The sequence below is a fragment of the Dermacentor albipictus genome, chromosome 2 (genome assembly GCF_038994185.2).
Source record: "Dermacentor albipictus isolate Rhodes 1998 colony chromosome 2, USDA_Dalb.pri_finalv2, whole genome shotgun sequence".
Classification (NCBI taxonomy): Eukaryota; Metazoa; Arthropoda; class Arachnida; order Ixodida; family Ixodidae; genus Dermacentor; species Dermacentor albipictus.
Genome location: NC_091822.1, coordinates 7957364 through 7971628, shown reverse-complemented (window position 1 = coordinate 7971628; position 14265 = coordinate 7957364). Strand labels below are relative to the sequence as shown.

The 14265-nt window shown below is 48.4% G+C and overlaps 1 protein-coding gene across 1 annotated transcript in view; it reads left to right on the top strand.

Moving 5' to 3' along the window:
* Positions 1 to 14265, top strand: part of LOC135913219 (TWiK family of potassium channels protein 7-like) — a 611814-nt gene that overhangs the window by 407195 nt on the left and 190354 nt on the right. The window contains exon 2 of the mRNA XM_065445825.1: positions 11382 to 11716. Coding sequence (XP_065301897.1) covers positions 11382 to 11716 — 335 coding nt within the window. The remainder of the gene's footprint in view (positions 1 to 11381; positions 11717 to 14265) is intronic.

Genomic DNA, 14265 nt, shown 5'->3' with positions numbered 1-14265 from the left:
TAAGACAGAGCGCACGTTGATGTGTAGGCAGGCACGTACCCAGGATTTTTTGTCGGGGGGGGGGGGGGGGCCACCACCTACATCATCATCATCATCATCATCATCATCATCATCATCATCCTATTTTATGTCCACTGCAGGACGAAGGCCTCTCGCTGCGATCTCCAACTACCCCTGTCCTGTGCCAACCGATTCCAACTAGCGCCCGCGAATTTCCTTATGTCATCGCTCCACCTAGTGTTTTGTCGTCCTCGATTGCGTTTCCCTTCTCTTGGTACCCATTCTGTGACCCTAATGGTCCAACGATTATCTAGCTGGCGCATTACATGACCTGCCCAGCTACATTTTTTCCTCTTGATGTCAATTAGAATATCGTCTATACCCGTTCGCTCTCTGATCCAAACCACTGTCTTTCTCTCTTAACGTTATGCCTAGCAATCTTCATTCGATCGCTCTTTGCGTGGTCCTTAACTTGCTCTCAATCTCTGCCCCATATGCACTGGCAAAATGCACTGGGAAATGCACTGGCAAACGCATTGGCACTGGACATATTGCACTGGCAAAATGCACTGATTGCACACCTTACTTTTCAATAATAATGGTAAGCTTCCAGTCAGGAGCTGGCAATGTCTGCCCTTTGTGATCGAACCAATTTTTATTCTTTTGTGAATTTCCTTCTCATGATCAGGGTTCCCTCTGATTAATTGACCTAGGTAAAAGTACTCCTTCACAGTCTCTAGTGGCCGACTGGCCATCCTGATCTCTTGTTGCTTTGCCCGGCTATTTATCATTATCTTGATCTTCTGCATAATAATATTCAACCCCACTCTTACACTCTCTCTGTTAAGGTCTCCAATCATTTCTTGTAACTCGTCTGCATTGTTTTTGAATAGAACAATGTCATCGGCAAACCGATATAAAGGTTGCTGAGATATTTGCCGTCGATCTTTACTCCTAAGCCTTCCCAGTTTAATAGCTTGAATTCTTCGAAGCACGCAGAAAATAGCTTTGGAGAAATTGTGTCTCCCTGTCTGACGCCTTTCTCTATAGGTATCCCCCTGCTTTTCTTGTGTAGAATTAAGGTAGCTGTAGAACATTTGTAGATATTCTAACGCGAAAGACGAGTCAGTAAGACAAGAAACTATTTACAGATTGTATTTACGACGATTGATGCGCTGACCGGTTAGATTCACACCGCGAGCCCAGTTCGTTCTTCCTCCTCATTTCTGGAATGATGGCGCCCACGCGCCTCGTTCAAACAAACAAATATCTCACGCATGTACCAATATTTTCCAAGCTTTTTACGTAAGAGTTCTGTACTCCTTGATTACGTAGTGCCTCTACGATTGCTGGTAGCTCTACTGAATCAAATGCCTTTTCATAATCTATATATGCCACATAGAGAGGCTTATTGTAGTCTGCAGATTTCGCGATAACCTTATTGATGACATGGATGTGATCCATTGTAAAGTATCTCTTCCTGAAGCCAGCCTATTCCCTTGGTGGACAAAATCCAGTGTTAACCTTATTCTATTGGATCTTATTTTGGTAAATATTTTATATAATACTGGGAGCAAACTAATGGTCCCATAATTGTTCAATTCTTTAACGTCTCCTTTTTTTGTGAATTAGTATAATGTCTGCATTCTTCCAGTTTTCTGGGACCCTTGCAGTCGATAGACACTTCGTATAAAGAGCCGCCAGTTTTCCAAGCATTATGTCTCCTCCATCTTTGATTAAATCGACTGTTATCCCACCTTATCCTCCCGCTCTTCATCGTTTCATGTCTTGCAAGGCCCTTCTGACCTCATCGCTAGTTATAGGAGAGTTTCTGTATCCTGTGCATTACTGTTTCTAAGTGAACTATTGTGACTCCACTGGGTACTGTATACAGGTCAGCTTAGAATTTTTCCGCTGCTTTTACTATATCTTCGAGAATGCTGATGATATTATCCTTCTTATCTTTTAGTGCATACATCATGGTTTGTCCTATGCCAGGTATCGTTTTTACTGATTTCAGGCTGCGTTCATTTTTTACGGCTTCTTCAGTCTTTCTCATGTTATAGTTTCGAATATCAGTTATTTTCGCCTTGTTCATCAGTTTTGACAGTTCCGCGAATTGCGTAACGCTGTGCGGCCGCCAGTACCATACAACCGCGTAGAGCGCAGGCGATTCTAGGCGTACTGCGCTCACGGCGAATGGTTAGAAAAACACCCACATAAACACAGCAGAGAAGTGGCTACGTGAGGCGGTTCGACCGATAACTGTAGAAGCGTCATTCAAAACAATTGTTTTCCACTTCCGGCGGCGTTTTTTCTCTACTTCCTTTTTAAATAAAAAGATGTTGATGCATACATATTCTCATAAACAACGGTTAACTTTTTTATTTTTCGCTTTTGCTTGCAGTTTGGTTGTTGCCTTGGCTCTCTCCCTTAGTAGATCGCTTAATTTCTCAACTCCTTGCGATTTTTGTTTCCAGTTGCCAATTTTGCACGAAAAGTGCTATACAGTTAGGAAAAGACAGACGAGGTAACGGGCGACAGTCATCTTGCTTATGGGTTTAAGGGTTATTGCAGGGTTCCATGATGGACGCTCTTTCACATTATTTTATTTCCCACCTTATCTAACCCATATCACGTGTATATGGTTCCGGACATCTGCCAGCGTCGCGGTGAGCCGTAACTCAAGGAAATAATGAAGCAAAGGGATAAGTTAAACGCACTTGGCGTTTTCTCTGGCCGCAACTCGTTCCATGAGAGTGCAGACCAGCTGAGTAACAGCCGCATCCCTTTCCTGGTCCCAGGATCAGCCTAAACAAAGAAGGTTGACTAACAAAAGCAACAGCTATGCGCGTGACGGTTGAATAGATGGTGGCAACTGAACGCATCTCGCGTTAATCGCGCGGGTGCGGAATCTACGAGAAAACTGTGCTTCACTTTACAAGAGATGGCGATAACTACCGCCATCTAAAAGGAGTGAAAAAGGCAGCATAATGCTGACCGATGAACAGCTGCGAAGTCTCAACATTGATCTGGCGGCGCTTTAGGAATGTGTGAGGAGTGGTGGCGTGGGTGGAGAGGGCGGGGTATGCCACTTTATTTCGGGGGGGGGGGGGCGGGCCCCCCGGGCCCCCCCCCCTGGGTACGTGCCTGTATGTAGGACAGATTCACATAATGAATTGCAGTATTTGATTTCTTTGGGTAGAAATAATCCTTTGTATTCCATGTTCTCGTACATCCATTTCCAACCCTGCGACGAGGGGGACTGCTCAGTGATGACAGCTAGGTCACGGTCATCTCTTGTTGCGTACACTCTGCTGTTTTCAGTCTTTCTAACTTTTATAGGGCAATTATCGGTCCTCATGAACTTCCATTTTATTTCTTTTTTCAGTGCGAGTGCTTGCGCAAACAGGCGTTTATTTTCAGGGGTGAGGTGCTCGTTTACGAAAACCTTATTTTCCCGAGAAAAGCCAAGTGTTGTCGTTGTTAGAGGAGCCGTTCTAGCCTTCCTCAGAAAGTCTGATTTCTTTAGCTGCGAGCGGAAACGAACGATTACATTCTTGCCGCGCTTTGAATTAACAGGGTGGGCGATGTCAACATCACTAGGCGTAACAGGACAGCCAACGTTTTCTGTGATGGTCTGAATGACTTTGACGCAGTTCTCATCATCACTCCAAAGTACAGCTTTAATTTAAATATTGTTCTGTCTAGAATATTGTTCAAGGTCTGCCACCCTCTTTGACAGCTGTTCGTTTGATTTTTTCAACGTCTTATTCTCAGAAACTAGCGTCTCCTGGTTATTTTTCATTTCCTCGTACAGAGTGTTAAACAGTGAAACACTCTCTCGCAGTCCCTGAATCTCAAAGCGCATTTTTTCTAGTTCACGAGACAGTTCATCATTCGAAGGCATGGTAGCAAGCAAAAAAAATATTACAACTTCACAACTTGGCAGTAACGACGACAACGCAAGAAAAAAAGAAGAAAAAGAAAAAGTACAAATTTGTTCAAACACTAACCTGCAGCGAAAGGGCAACAAGGATTAGGGGATATCGAAGCGTCGTCGTCGCCACTGCCAAGGGAAACAAGCTGTAGTCGACGTCCCCTTTCATGGATGCCTCCAATATCCCGTGATGCTGCAGTGCTGCCGGAACAGCCGACAGTAGCACCTCCTGGTCGCAATTTGGCTCGGCTAGTCGAACACGTGGGCACGTGCGATGATCTGCGCTGATTTCGAAGCAAAGTACAGCCGCACAGAAAGCAGCGACCTGCAGCAAAAGGGCAACAAGGATTAGGCGATATCCAAGTGTCTTCGTCGCCACTGCCAAGGGAAACAAGCTGTAGTCGACGTCCCCTTTCATGGATGCCTCCAATATCCCGTGATGCTGCAGTGCTGCCGGAGCAGCAGACAGTAGCACCTCCTGGTCGCAATTTGACTCGGCTAGTGGAACACGTGGGTACGTGCGATGATCTGCGCTGATTTCGAAGCAAAGCACAGCCGCACAGAAAGCAGCGACCTGCAGCAAAAGGGCAACAAGGATTAGGCGATATCCAAGTGTCGTCGTCGCCACTGCCAAGGGAAACAAGCTGTAGTCGACGTTCCCTTTCATGGATGCCTCCAATATCCCGTGATGCTGCAGTGCTGCCGGAGCAGCAGACAGTAGCACCTCCTGGTCGCAATTTGACTCGGCTAGTGGAACACGTGGGCACGTGCGATGATCTGCGCTGATTTCGAAGCAAAGCACAGCCGCACAGAAAGCAGCGACCTGCAGCAAAAGGGCAACAAGGATTAGGCGATATCCAAGTGTCGTCGTCGCCACTGCCAAGGGAAACAAGCTGTAGTCGACGTCCCCTTTCATGGATGCCTCCAATATCCCGTGATGCTGCAGTGCTGCCGGAGCAGCAGACAGTAGCACCTCCTGGTCGCAATTTGACTCGGCTAGTGGAACAGGTGGGCACGTGCGATGATCTGCGCTGATTTCGAAGCAAAGCACAGCCGCACAGAAAGCAGCGACCTGCAGCAAAAGGGCAACAAGGATTAGGCGATATCCAAGTGTCGTCGTCGCCACTGCCAAGGGAAACAAGCTGTAGTCGACGTCCCCTTTCATGGATGCCTCCAATATCCCGTGATGCTGCAGTGCTGCCGGAGCAGCAGACAGTAGCACCTCCTGGTCGCAATTTGACTCGGCTAGTGGAACACGTGGGTACGTGCGATGATCTGCGCTGATTTCGAAGCAAAGCACAGCCGCACAGAAAGAAGCGACCTGCAGCAAAGGGCAACAAGGATTAGGCGATATCCAAGTGTCGTCGTCGCCACTGCCAATGGAAACAAGCTGTAGTCGACGTCCCCTTTCATGGATGCCTCCAATATCCCGTGATGCTGCAGTGCTGCCGGAGCAGCAGACAGTAGCACCTCCTGGTCGCAATTTGACTCGGCTAGTGGAACACGTGGGCACGTGCGATGATCTGCGCTGATTTCGAAGCAAAGCACAGCCGCACAGAAAGCAGCGACCTGCAGCAAAAGGGCAACAAGGATTAGGCGATATCCAAGTGTCGTCGTCGCCACTGCCAAGGGAAACAAACTGTAGTCGACGTCCCCTTTCATGGATGCCTCCAATATCCCGTGATGCTGCAGTGCTGCTGGAACAGCCGACAGTAGCACCTCCTGGTCGCAATTTGGCTCGGCTAGTCGAACACGTGGGCACGTGCGATGATCTGCGCTGATTTCGAAGCAAAGCACAGCCGCACAGAAAGCAGCGACCTGCAGCAAAAGGGCAACAAGGATTAGGCGATATCCAAGTGTCGTCGTCGCCACTGCCAAGGGAAACAAACTGTAGTCGACGTCCCCTTTCATGGATGCCTCCAATATCCCGTGATGCTGCAGTGCTGCCGGAGCAGCAGACAGTAGCACCTCCTGGTCGCAATTTGACTCGGCTAGTGGAACACGTGGGCACGTGCGATGATCTGCGCTGATTTCGAAGCAAAGCACAGCCGCACAGAAAGCAGCGACCTGCAGCAAAAGGGCAACAAGGATTAGGCGATATCCAAGTGTCGTCGTCGCCACTGCCAAGGGAAACAAACTGTAGTCGACGTCCCCTTTCATGGATGCCTCCAATATCCCGTGATGCTGCAGTGCTGCTGGAACAGCCGACAGTAGCACCTCCTGGTCGCAATTTGGCTCGGCTAGTCGAACACGTGGGCACGTGCGATGATCTGCGCTGATTTCGAAGCAAAGCACAGCCGCACAGAAAGCAGCGACCTGCAGCAAAAGGGCAACAAGGATTAGGCGATATCCAAGTGTCGTCGTCGCCACTGCCAAGGGAAACAAGCTGTAGTCGACGTTCCCTTTCATGGATGCCTCCAATATCCCGTGATGCTGCAGTGCTGCCGGAGCAGCAGACAGTAGCACCTCCTGGTCGCAATTTGGCTCGGCTAGTCGAACACGTGGGCACGTGCGATGATCTGCGCTGATTTCGGTGCAAAGTACAGCCGCACAGAAAGCAGCGACCTGCAGCAAAAGGGCAACAAGGATTAGGCGATATCCAAGTCTCGTCGTCGCCACTGCCAAGTGAAACAAGCTGTAGTCGACGTTCCCTTTCATGGATGCCTCCAATATCCCGTGATGCTGCAGTGCTTCCGGAGCAGCAGACAGTAGCACCTCCTGGTCGCAATTTGGCTCGGCTAGTCGAACACGTGGGCACGTGCGATGATCTGCGCTGATTTCGGTGCAAAGTACAGCCGCACAGAAAGCAGCGACCTGCAGCAAAAGGGCAACAAGGATTAGGCGATATCCAAGTCTCGTCGTCGCCACTGCCAAGTGAAACAAGCTGTAGTCGACGTTCCCTTTCATGGATGCCTCCAATATCCCGTGATGCTGCAGTGCTGCCGGAGCAGCAGACAGTAGCACCTCCTGGTCGCAATTTGGCTCGGCTAGTCGAACACGGGGGCACGTGCGATGATCTGCGCTGATTTCGGTGCAAAGTACAGCCGCACAGAAAGCAGCGATCTGCAGCAAAAGGGCAACACGGATTAGGCGATATCGAAGTATCGTCGTCGCCACTGCCATGTGAAGACGATGGCCTTTATGCGCAATGACCAAGTAAATATTTTCACACATACAGAGAAATTACAGCCCTTACCTGAGCAGGAAAATCGCGAACGACCTTAAGAATGTATTATCGGGAAAAGACCAACAGCGTAAGCAATGTAGGCCTCATTAGTCAATTGTCACCTGTGTTAAGAAATAAGAAACTTATTGTTCTTGGCAAATATGCCCCTCCCCCATATCCCAATTTTTTTCGCACCCGTTCTTTCCATCACTGTGCAATCACTATAGCGATTATATGTTTATACCCCGTTTACACAAGGTGCAAAACTGTTGCACGTAGTTATTTTGCACGGCGTGGTGCGCACCAAAATATGGCCGCGCAAAAGAAAATGGAATGAGGATCCCCTATGAAAGAGTGCGGTAGCTCGTGTCACCAGACTTGTTCTTTTTATTGTTTTGATGTGACTTAATCTTGACGTAATAGTTCTGCGGAAAACGCGAGGTGGAGAGAAGTAATTAATAAGGGGAAAATGAGACGTCCACCTTAACGTAGCTAGGTGCTAGAAAGGAAACCCATACGGGTTCCTCGAAAGAAAAGCCTCGCGTAGTTGAAGAAACATTTGTCCTGGTCCCGGACTCGCACCTGAAAGCACCGCCTTTCCGGGGCAGCCGCTCTACCATCTGAGCTAACCAGCCGGCTAGCAGATGGCAGGGTGAAGTTGAATTTGTCAACAACTCGAAGCAAGGCCATTGGTATGACGTAATAGTCCCTTTAATTTTCCCTTTATTAATTACTTCTGTCTGCCTGCGGAAACCCGCAAGGCGCAGAGAGAAGTAATTAATAAAGGGAAAATGAGACACCCACTCAAACGCTAGGCGAATGCGCTGGCATTATAACAGAACATCCTCACTTGTTTCCGCATCATTTTCACACGGTATGTATGAATCATTATCATGCGCCCGGAGGAGTGCTTTCCTAACGTCTTAACGATGAGCCCCAGTGAAGAGAGCCCCGCGAGTTGACTACTGTATAATTGAGTGCTGCTTAGTACAGGCAGGCTCGTAGTTGTTGCATCTGGTATAGGAATAAAGCACTCTCAGAGGCAATGCGACACTCTGCGGCTTCGCGGGTTGTCTATCCCTTCAAGGGGTGAGGCTCTTCGCAAAATTGGATATGAGATAAATTGCTAGATAGATAGTCGATTCGATCGTGCTAATTAGTATAAATTCATTGTGGCAGCGGCCAGAACCCCCAGAGGAACCACTGCCCGCAGTGCGCGACATTTTAGAGAATCAGGGGAAGGAGAGACGGACCTACGGCCCTCCGCACTCCAAACTAAATAGAATACAAGCTTAGCACTGGCGTCGCATACAAACCAGTTCATACTCACACCTAAACCTTTTACACATGAAGCACCCGACATATTACATGGACAACTGCCCGTGGATCGGCGCAAAACCCACGCTGGACCCCATAACGTGGGAATGTACAGCTCGGCCAAGGAACCTCAAATCACCTTTTCTAAGCGTCACGGACTTCGTACGGCTGTGGGAGGCACTTCTCGCAAGCAAGGATCAGGTGAGCCAATTGGCCCTCCTGGACCAAGCTCAGCGAGCCGCAAGTACCAGTGGAACGCTGGACTGAGGGCCCCACCCAGACATGCCATAACCCCGATTAACTGATCAATAAAGTTTTTTTTCTCACTCTAATTGTGGCAGGCAGGGCAAAACTGACATGACGGGATCATGGCGTTTCATGCTTCGTTGTTATCGCGTCTACGTCAACTTCGCGCTGCCTGCCACCATGGATTCGCTACGTTCCTCGGCGAAGTTGGTTTAGCTCTAAGAAGAGTTAACTTAAATTTTGCACCTTTGCGGCATGGTGCAATGTGCGCACGGAGAGCACAAAATTACCCATAGTCTCTAGCAGGAAGTGCACTTCTGAAATTTACGTAGTCAGAATGAGTTGTATGCATTTAGCTGAATAAAGCGCTTCATTTCGCACATATGGTAGATTTATTTATTTATTTATTATTACCTCAAAGGCCCCAATGTGGGGTATTACATGAGGGATGGGTGACCACTTCAATGGAATATGGACTCAATGGCAGCCTTGAAATGATGTGGATTGGAGTGGTGCACGGCGTCGGCGGGAACATCATATCGTGAAGTGAATAAGGGAGTGGGGCTGTTGAGGATAACGTTTGTTTGTGTTAACTACTGGTAGCCGTCTTGTTATCACTGCAATTTGTTGGGCGTGTTGGTTATATGACTTGGAAAGCATACTTAGCGCCAGGGAACAAGTGCCCTATCTGCATAGAACGGCACATAGTCTTAAAATATGGCTTGCCCGGTGGGCACAAAAGAGGTCCTTTCAGCGACAGAAAAACTCTTGAAAAGAGGTCACTTAACAGGCCCGTACCGTAAGCCAGCTGTCGGATGCACCACGAATCCTCGCAAAGCACCCGTGGGTTGCGTAGAAGCTGTTGCTTACGAGCTTACGCTGTCCTGTGGGGAAAAAATAGATCCGACAGACAGGAAGGTGTCTAAATGACCGATTACGAAAACATAGTCTAAACGTGAGAAATAAGCAGTACGGTCATCGGTTAACTCACTGTCAGGCATGCGCCTGTGCGCCGGTGTATGCATCCTGCCGGGATGTTGCGAAGCGCAAAGATAAAGATATGCGAGGGATTATTGAAGTTCAAGCTATCTGTCGGAATAGTGATACGTGTGTTAGTGCCCCTTCTGTCGACTTGTTAGATAAGGAGACGGCTTTTTTGGATGGTTAAAATTTGGATGAGGCGGTGCCACTGAGCATGGGTTAAATAGGTGGTGTTTCGTGAAAATTAAGTTGTTGAAGCTAGGCCATTGCCGTGCCGTTTCCCTTCTGTCTTTGTTCGATGGCGCTAAATATGCTTTCCAAGTTATCACTTTTCGCGAAAAGTGCCCGATAGTTGACACTGTGACTGCCTACTTCAATGAAATTCAATAAGAGAGAGAGGGTGAAAAGGGCAAAGGAAAGACAGGAAGATTAACCAGAGATTATCTCTAGTTGGCTGCCCTGTACCGGGGGAGGGGGGAAAGGGATGCGACACATATGAGAAACAGAGTATGAAAAAAGAATAAACAAGGAAGCCACAGGCACAGTAGAGACCTGTTTCTGTAGGTGCTTTGACGCAGTCTTCGAAGGCGTCACATAGTGTTACATAGTGTCACAGTGTCAATATCTCACCAATTCCCTCTACGTCACACTATACACTCACAATCTGTCACAAAATGCGGTGTCCTATAAATAATGCAGCAGTGCCTCCATAGCGACTGGCGTTGATGTTCGGGTTGGCCAATTTCCAAGAACGCTCTTTTTCGTTGGTAGGCGCTTGTCCAGTTTGCCTAGCGTGGCTGAGAGGGCAGCTCTTTGCAGGTTGAAACGAGAGCACTGGCAAAGAAGGTGCCCGATCATTTCGCTGCACTCGCAAAAGTCACAAAGTGCGCTATTGCCCATTTCGAGAAGGAAGGAGTATGCATTTGAAAATGCTACTCCAATTAAGCTTAAGAGGGACTAGAAGGGTGCGGTGACGTCGTCGAAGGTCGCGCGGAACATGCATCTGTAAATTAGGATCCATAGTATGAAGGCGTGCTTGTCATGTACGACGAATTCCATGGAACGAACGTTAGGCTGCGCGCTAGCGCGGAAAGTTTTTTCGCTTCGTCAGATCGCTCAGCTGCGTCCCCTTGAGCATTGCCATGTAGGTCACGGTGACAAGGCAACCACTGATATAGTAGGTCGTGTCGTTCGTCAACTACTTGTCGGCGGACTGGTCTGATCTCTGCGTCAAGCTGCTTATATGATCCATGGCGCAGTCCTGAGAGTAAACTCTGGAGGGCTCCCTTGGAATCACAAAAGGTTGACCATGGATCGTGTGGCTGCTCATGAAATTTGATGGAAGTGCACATACAACCTACCGTGTGTTGATGAAAGGGTGTATGCTTGATATCAGCTGTGCTTTGCTGATTTAAGGGCTACTAATAAGGCAGTGCTTCTACATTTCGAACATTGACCTCAGAAATTTATTCGGCCTTAAAGCTCGGAAAGAAGGCACGTTACTTCTTGGAAGCCGGACTTTCTTTTGTTGCCGTCAATCAAGCAGTCATGTAATCGTACACTTTGCGTGTATTGAGGTGCCACTATCGCAAAAAAAAGTTGAGGTATATTGGCATAGGCCTATCTTGCACATCCTTGTAACTTGCGACTTTGGAATGCCACTGAATTGTGTGCGATAATACTTGGTGCATTTTACAAGTGCAATGCATTGATTGGTGTTCTTGATCGCAGGATACGGGAACATCGCTCCCAAAACCAACTGGGGCAAGATTGTGACCATCTTGTACGCCATCGTAGGCATCCCTCTGATGCTTCTGTACCTGACCAATATCGGCGACATCCTGGCCAAGGCGTTCAAGTACGTGTACCGGCGCCTGTGCAGCTGCGACCACCGCGGGGCCGACTCGTCCAGCCGCCGCGCGCAGGCGGCCTCGTACTACGGATCCTCGACGAGGAGAGCAGCGGGGGGTGCCCACTGCCGCGTCAACCATATCGCACTTGAGGACGGTCTGCTCACGGGAGAGGCCATCAATGGATTCGCGGCCCCGGACCGCATCGGACAGGACGTGAGTGAATGGCTGGGAAGCTCTGCCTTGAAGCGCGTGCCGCCGGTCTAGGATGCCAGTAAAGTCGGTGGTAGAAGGGATACGTATCGGGCACGTAGGTATTATTTCATGCTCTAGGCACAATTTGTCCTAATAGGCAGTCACCTTCAGGCTGCGTAATAACAGTCTGAATTTACTGCTACTTAGCGGAATACTGTGGCGTGTTTTCTGGTAGACACACCACAAAACCGCCATGGTGGCGATGTGTTGAAGTAGGACAACTAAAACGTAATTTGTTGCTCGAGAATTTTGATCCACAAGGACTTTTCACATCAATGTTTTGCTTGTACCTGTCCGTGTCAGTATTGGCTGAGGGCTCTGATGTACGGCCACTGTCATACTGTACATGTCACGACGGTGGTACTCTATGGAGCGTCTTTGCAGTGTTTACAAGTAGTCGATGCTGTTAAGCAGCTTGCTTTTGGGCACGCTCTCGCTCGTGTGTTCGTATTATTAGGGAACTCGAGCACGCCGTAGCGTCGTGATATCTGTGATGTGTACACTGCTGCCGGCCGTTTTGGAGGAGATCGAACGTATACAAAACGCGGGTGCTGGTGTGTGGCTCGATGTAGCTAGGCGGATATGCAGCATTCCCTGACACGTAGTCGGCATCTTGATTAAGCAACCGAGAGTATAGTTCACGCTCGAAAGCAAGCATTCTCGAATGTCGAGAACCCAATGAGCTTGTAGGGTACTTGAAAGACGGAAGTTAGCTCAGGACATACTGGTTAGTTACGATGGCAAAAGTGCGTCCGAACATGTAGGAACGAAGTATTGCGACAGCCCAGACAAGGGCAATGTACTCTTGTTTTGTGATTCAGTAATTATTCTCCGGTGTGGACAGCATGCGACTAACGCACGCAATAACGCAGTCGTGCCACTGATTCTATGGCCGCTTGCAGCTGTGCCAACTTCCGTTCGATAAATATGTGCTGCAATTTCAGAAGTCGTGAGGGCATCGATAAGCGCAGAAAAAGCAGCAGCTTGTAGAGAGCCGCCGTGTTGAAAAAAAAAGTATTTTTTTCAGGAGCGCATGGAGCGAACGAGCAGTATTGGTGAAATTGTGGATGAAACGACGGAAGTAGAAGCACAAGCCGATGAAGCGTTGTACATCCTTAGCCGAACAGGATACGGGAAGGTTCTTCACGGTGCGAAATTTGTGAGGACTGAGCTGGACATCCCACGCTTTGATCAAATGGACCAGTACGCTTATTTTACGACATCCGAAATAGCATATTGAAGAGTTTGCAGGCCGTCTTTTCAGGATACCTTAAGAACGGCAGAGAGGCACTGAAAGTGGCTGTCAGATGTTAGTGAAAGTACGGTGACGTCGTGGTGGTAGCGCAAGGAGGTTGATTATTTGAAAATGTGACGAAGCGGATACGTTATGCACTCGATTGTGACCGGTGCATTGCAAAGACCGAAATGCAGAATTTTAAATGATAGAGGCCATCCCGATCACCAGATTCTTTTTTTTTAGTGGCGCAGTGGACCAAGGTAATGTGCAAATATTGTGAGCAAACAGCAGGAGATGAGAAGTATATGGCGTCGTGGAGACAGTCGAGTGTGCCGTCTATTTGGGGCAAGGGATGCACGTCTTTCTTAGTTTTTTATTCAGGTATTGATAATCAACACAAGACCGTCAGGTGGTGACTTTTTTGTTGACTAGCATAACAGGAGAAGCCCATGGACTAGAAGACGGTTCGATGTCGTCTTTGGTCAGCATTTTCTCGCCTTCTTTCTCGATTATGTCGTGCTCCGCGGTGAAAACGCGATAAGGGTGCTCGTGAATCGGACATCATATGCATCGCGTGCATCATATGCATAACGACTGTGGTCTCTCCTCATGGGCAATTTATCGAGGTCAGATATATCGCCATAGGACAGCAATACCTAAGGAAGGTCTGGTTGCCAGTATATGCTATTCTTTCAAAATCGGCACGTGGCGAGGCGGTGGCATTGAGAGAGCCTGGGGCGCTGCAACGTAAAGTTATTACATTCATATTTTATTCTAAGCTTCTGAAGGCAAATTTACGTAACCACCGACGCAAGCACGGGCGGTGACCCGCAGGTTTGTTTTAACAGCCTGACCAAAGGCTCTCCTAATTTAAGAGAACGTAACCCTCTTTTTTTTTTGGTTTCAAATGAAATAGCTTGCCGGTCCTGACAGATTTTTCTTATTTATTTGGTGAACTAGATGCGAGGAGTGTGCAGATGAGGAGAAGGCTTCGGTTGGGCCAGGATAGCTCAGTGGAAGCCGGTAGCCGGGGGATGGGAGTGGTGCAGGCGTCTCCATTTGGCCTTGCTTAGCTTTCAGTGGATTGTCGACGATTGCGGCGGTCTGCAATGGGGCGCTCAAAAGGCTGCCAAAACTTGTTCCCAGTGAGGAAGATTTGTTAGAGCGATGTAGCGTGCCGAAAGGGCTCGGTAACGTTATATGGTCATGCATTTTTTTTTATTATGCGCAAAGAAATGCATTCTCGCCGGCAGCTCCGTGTACAGAGCGCTGG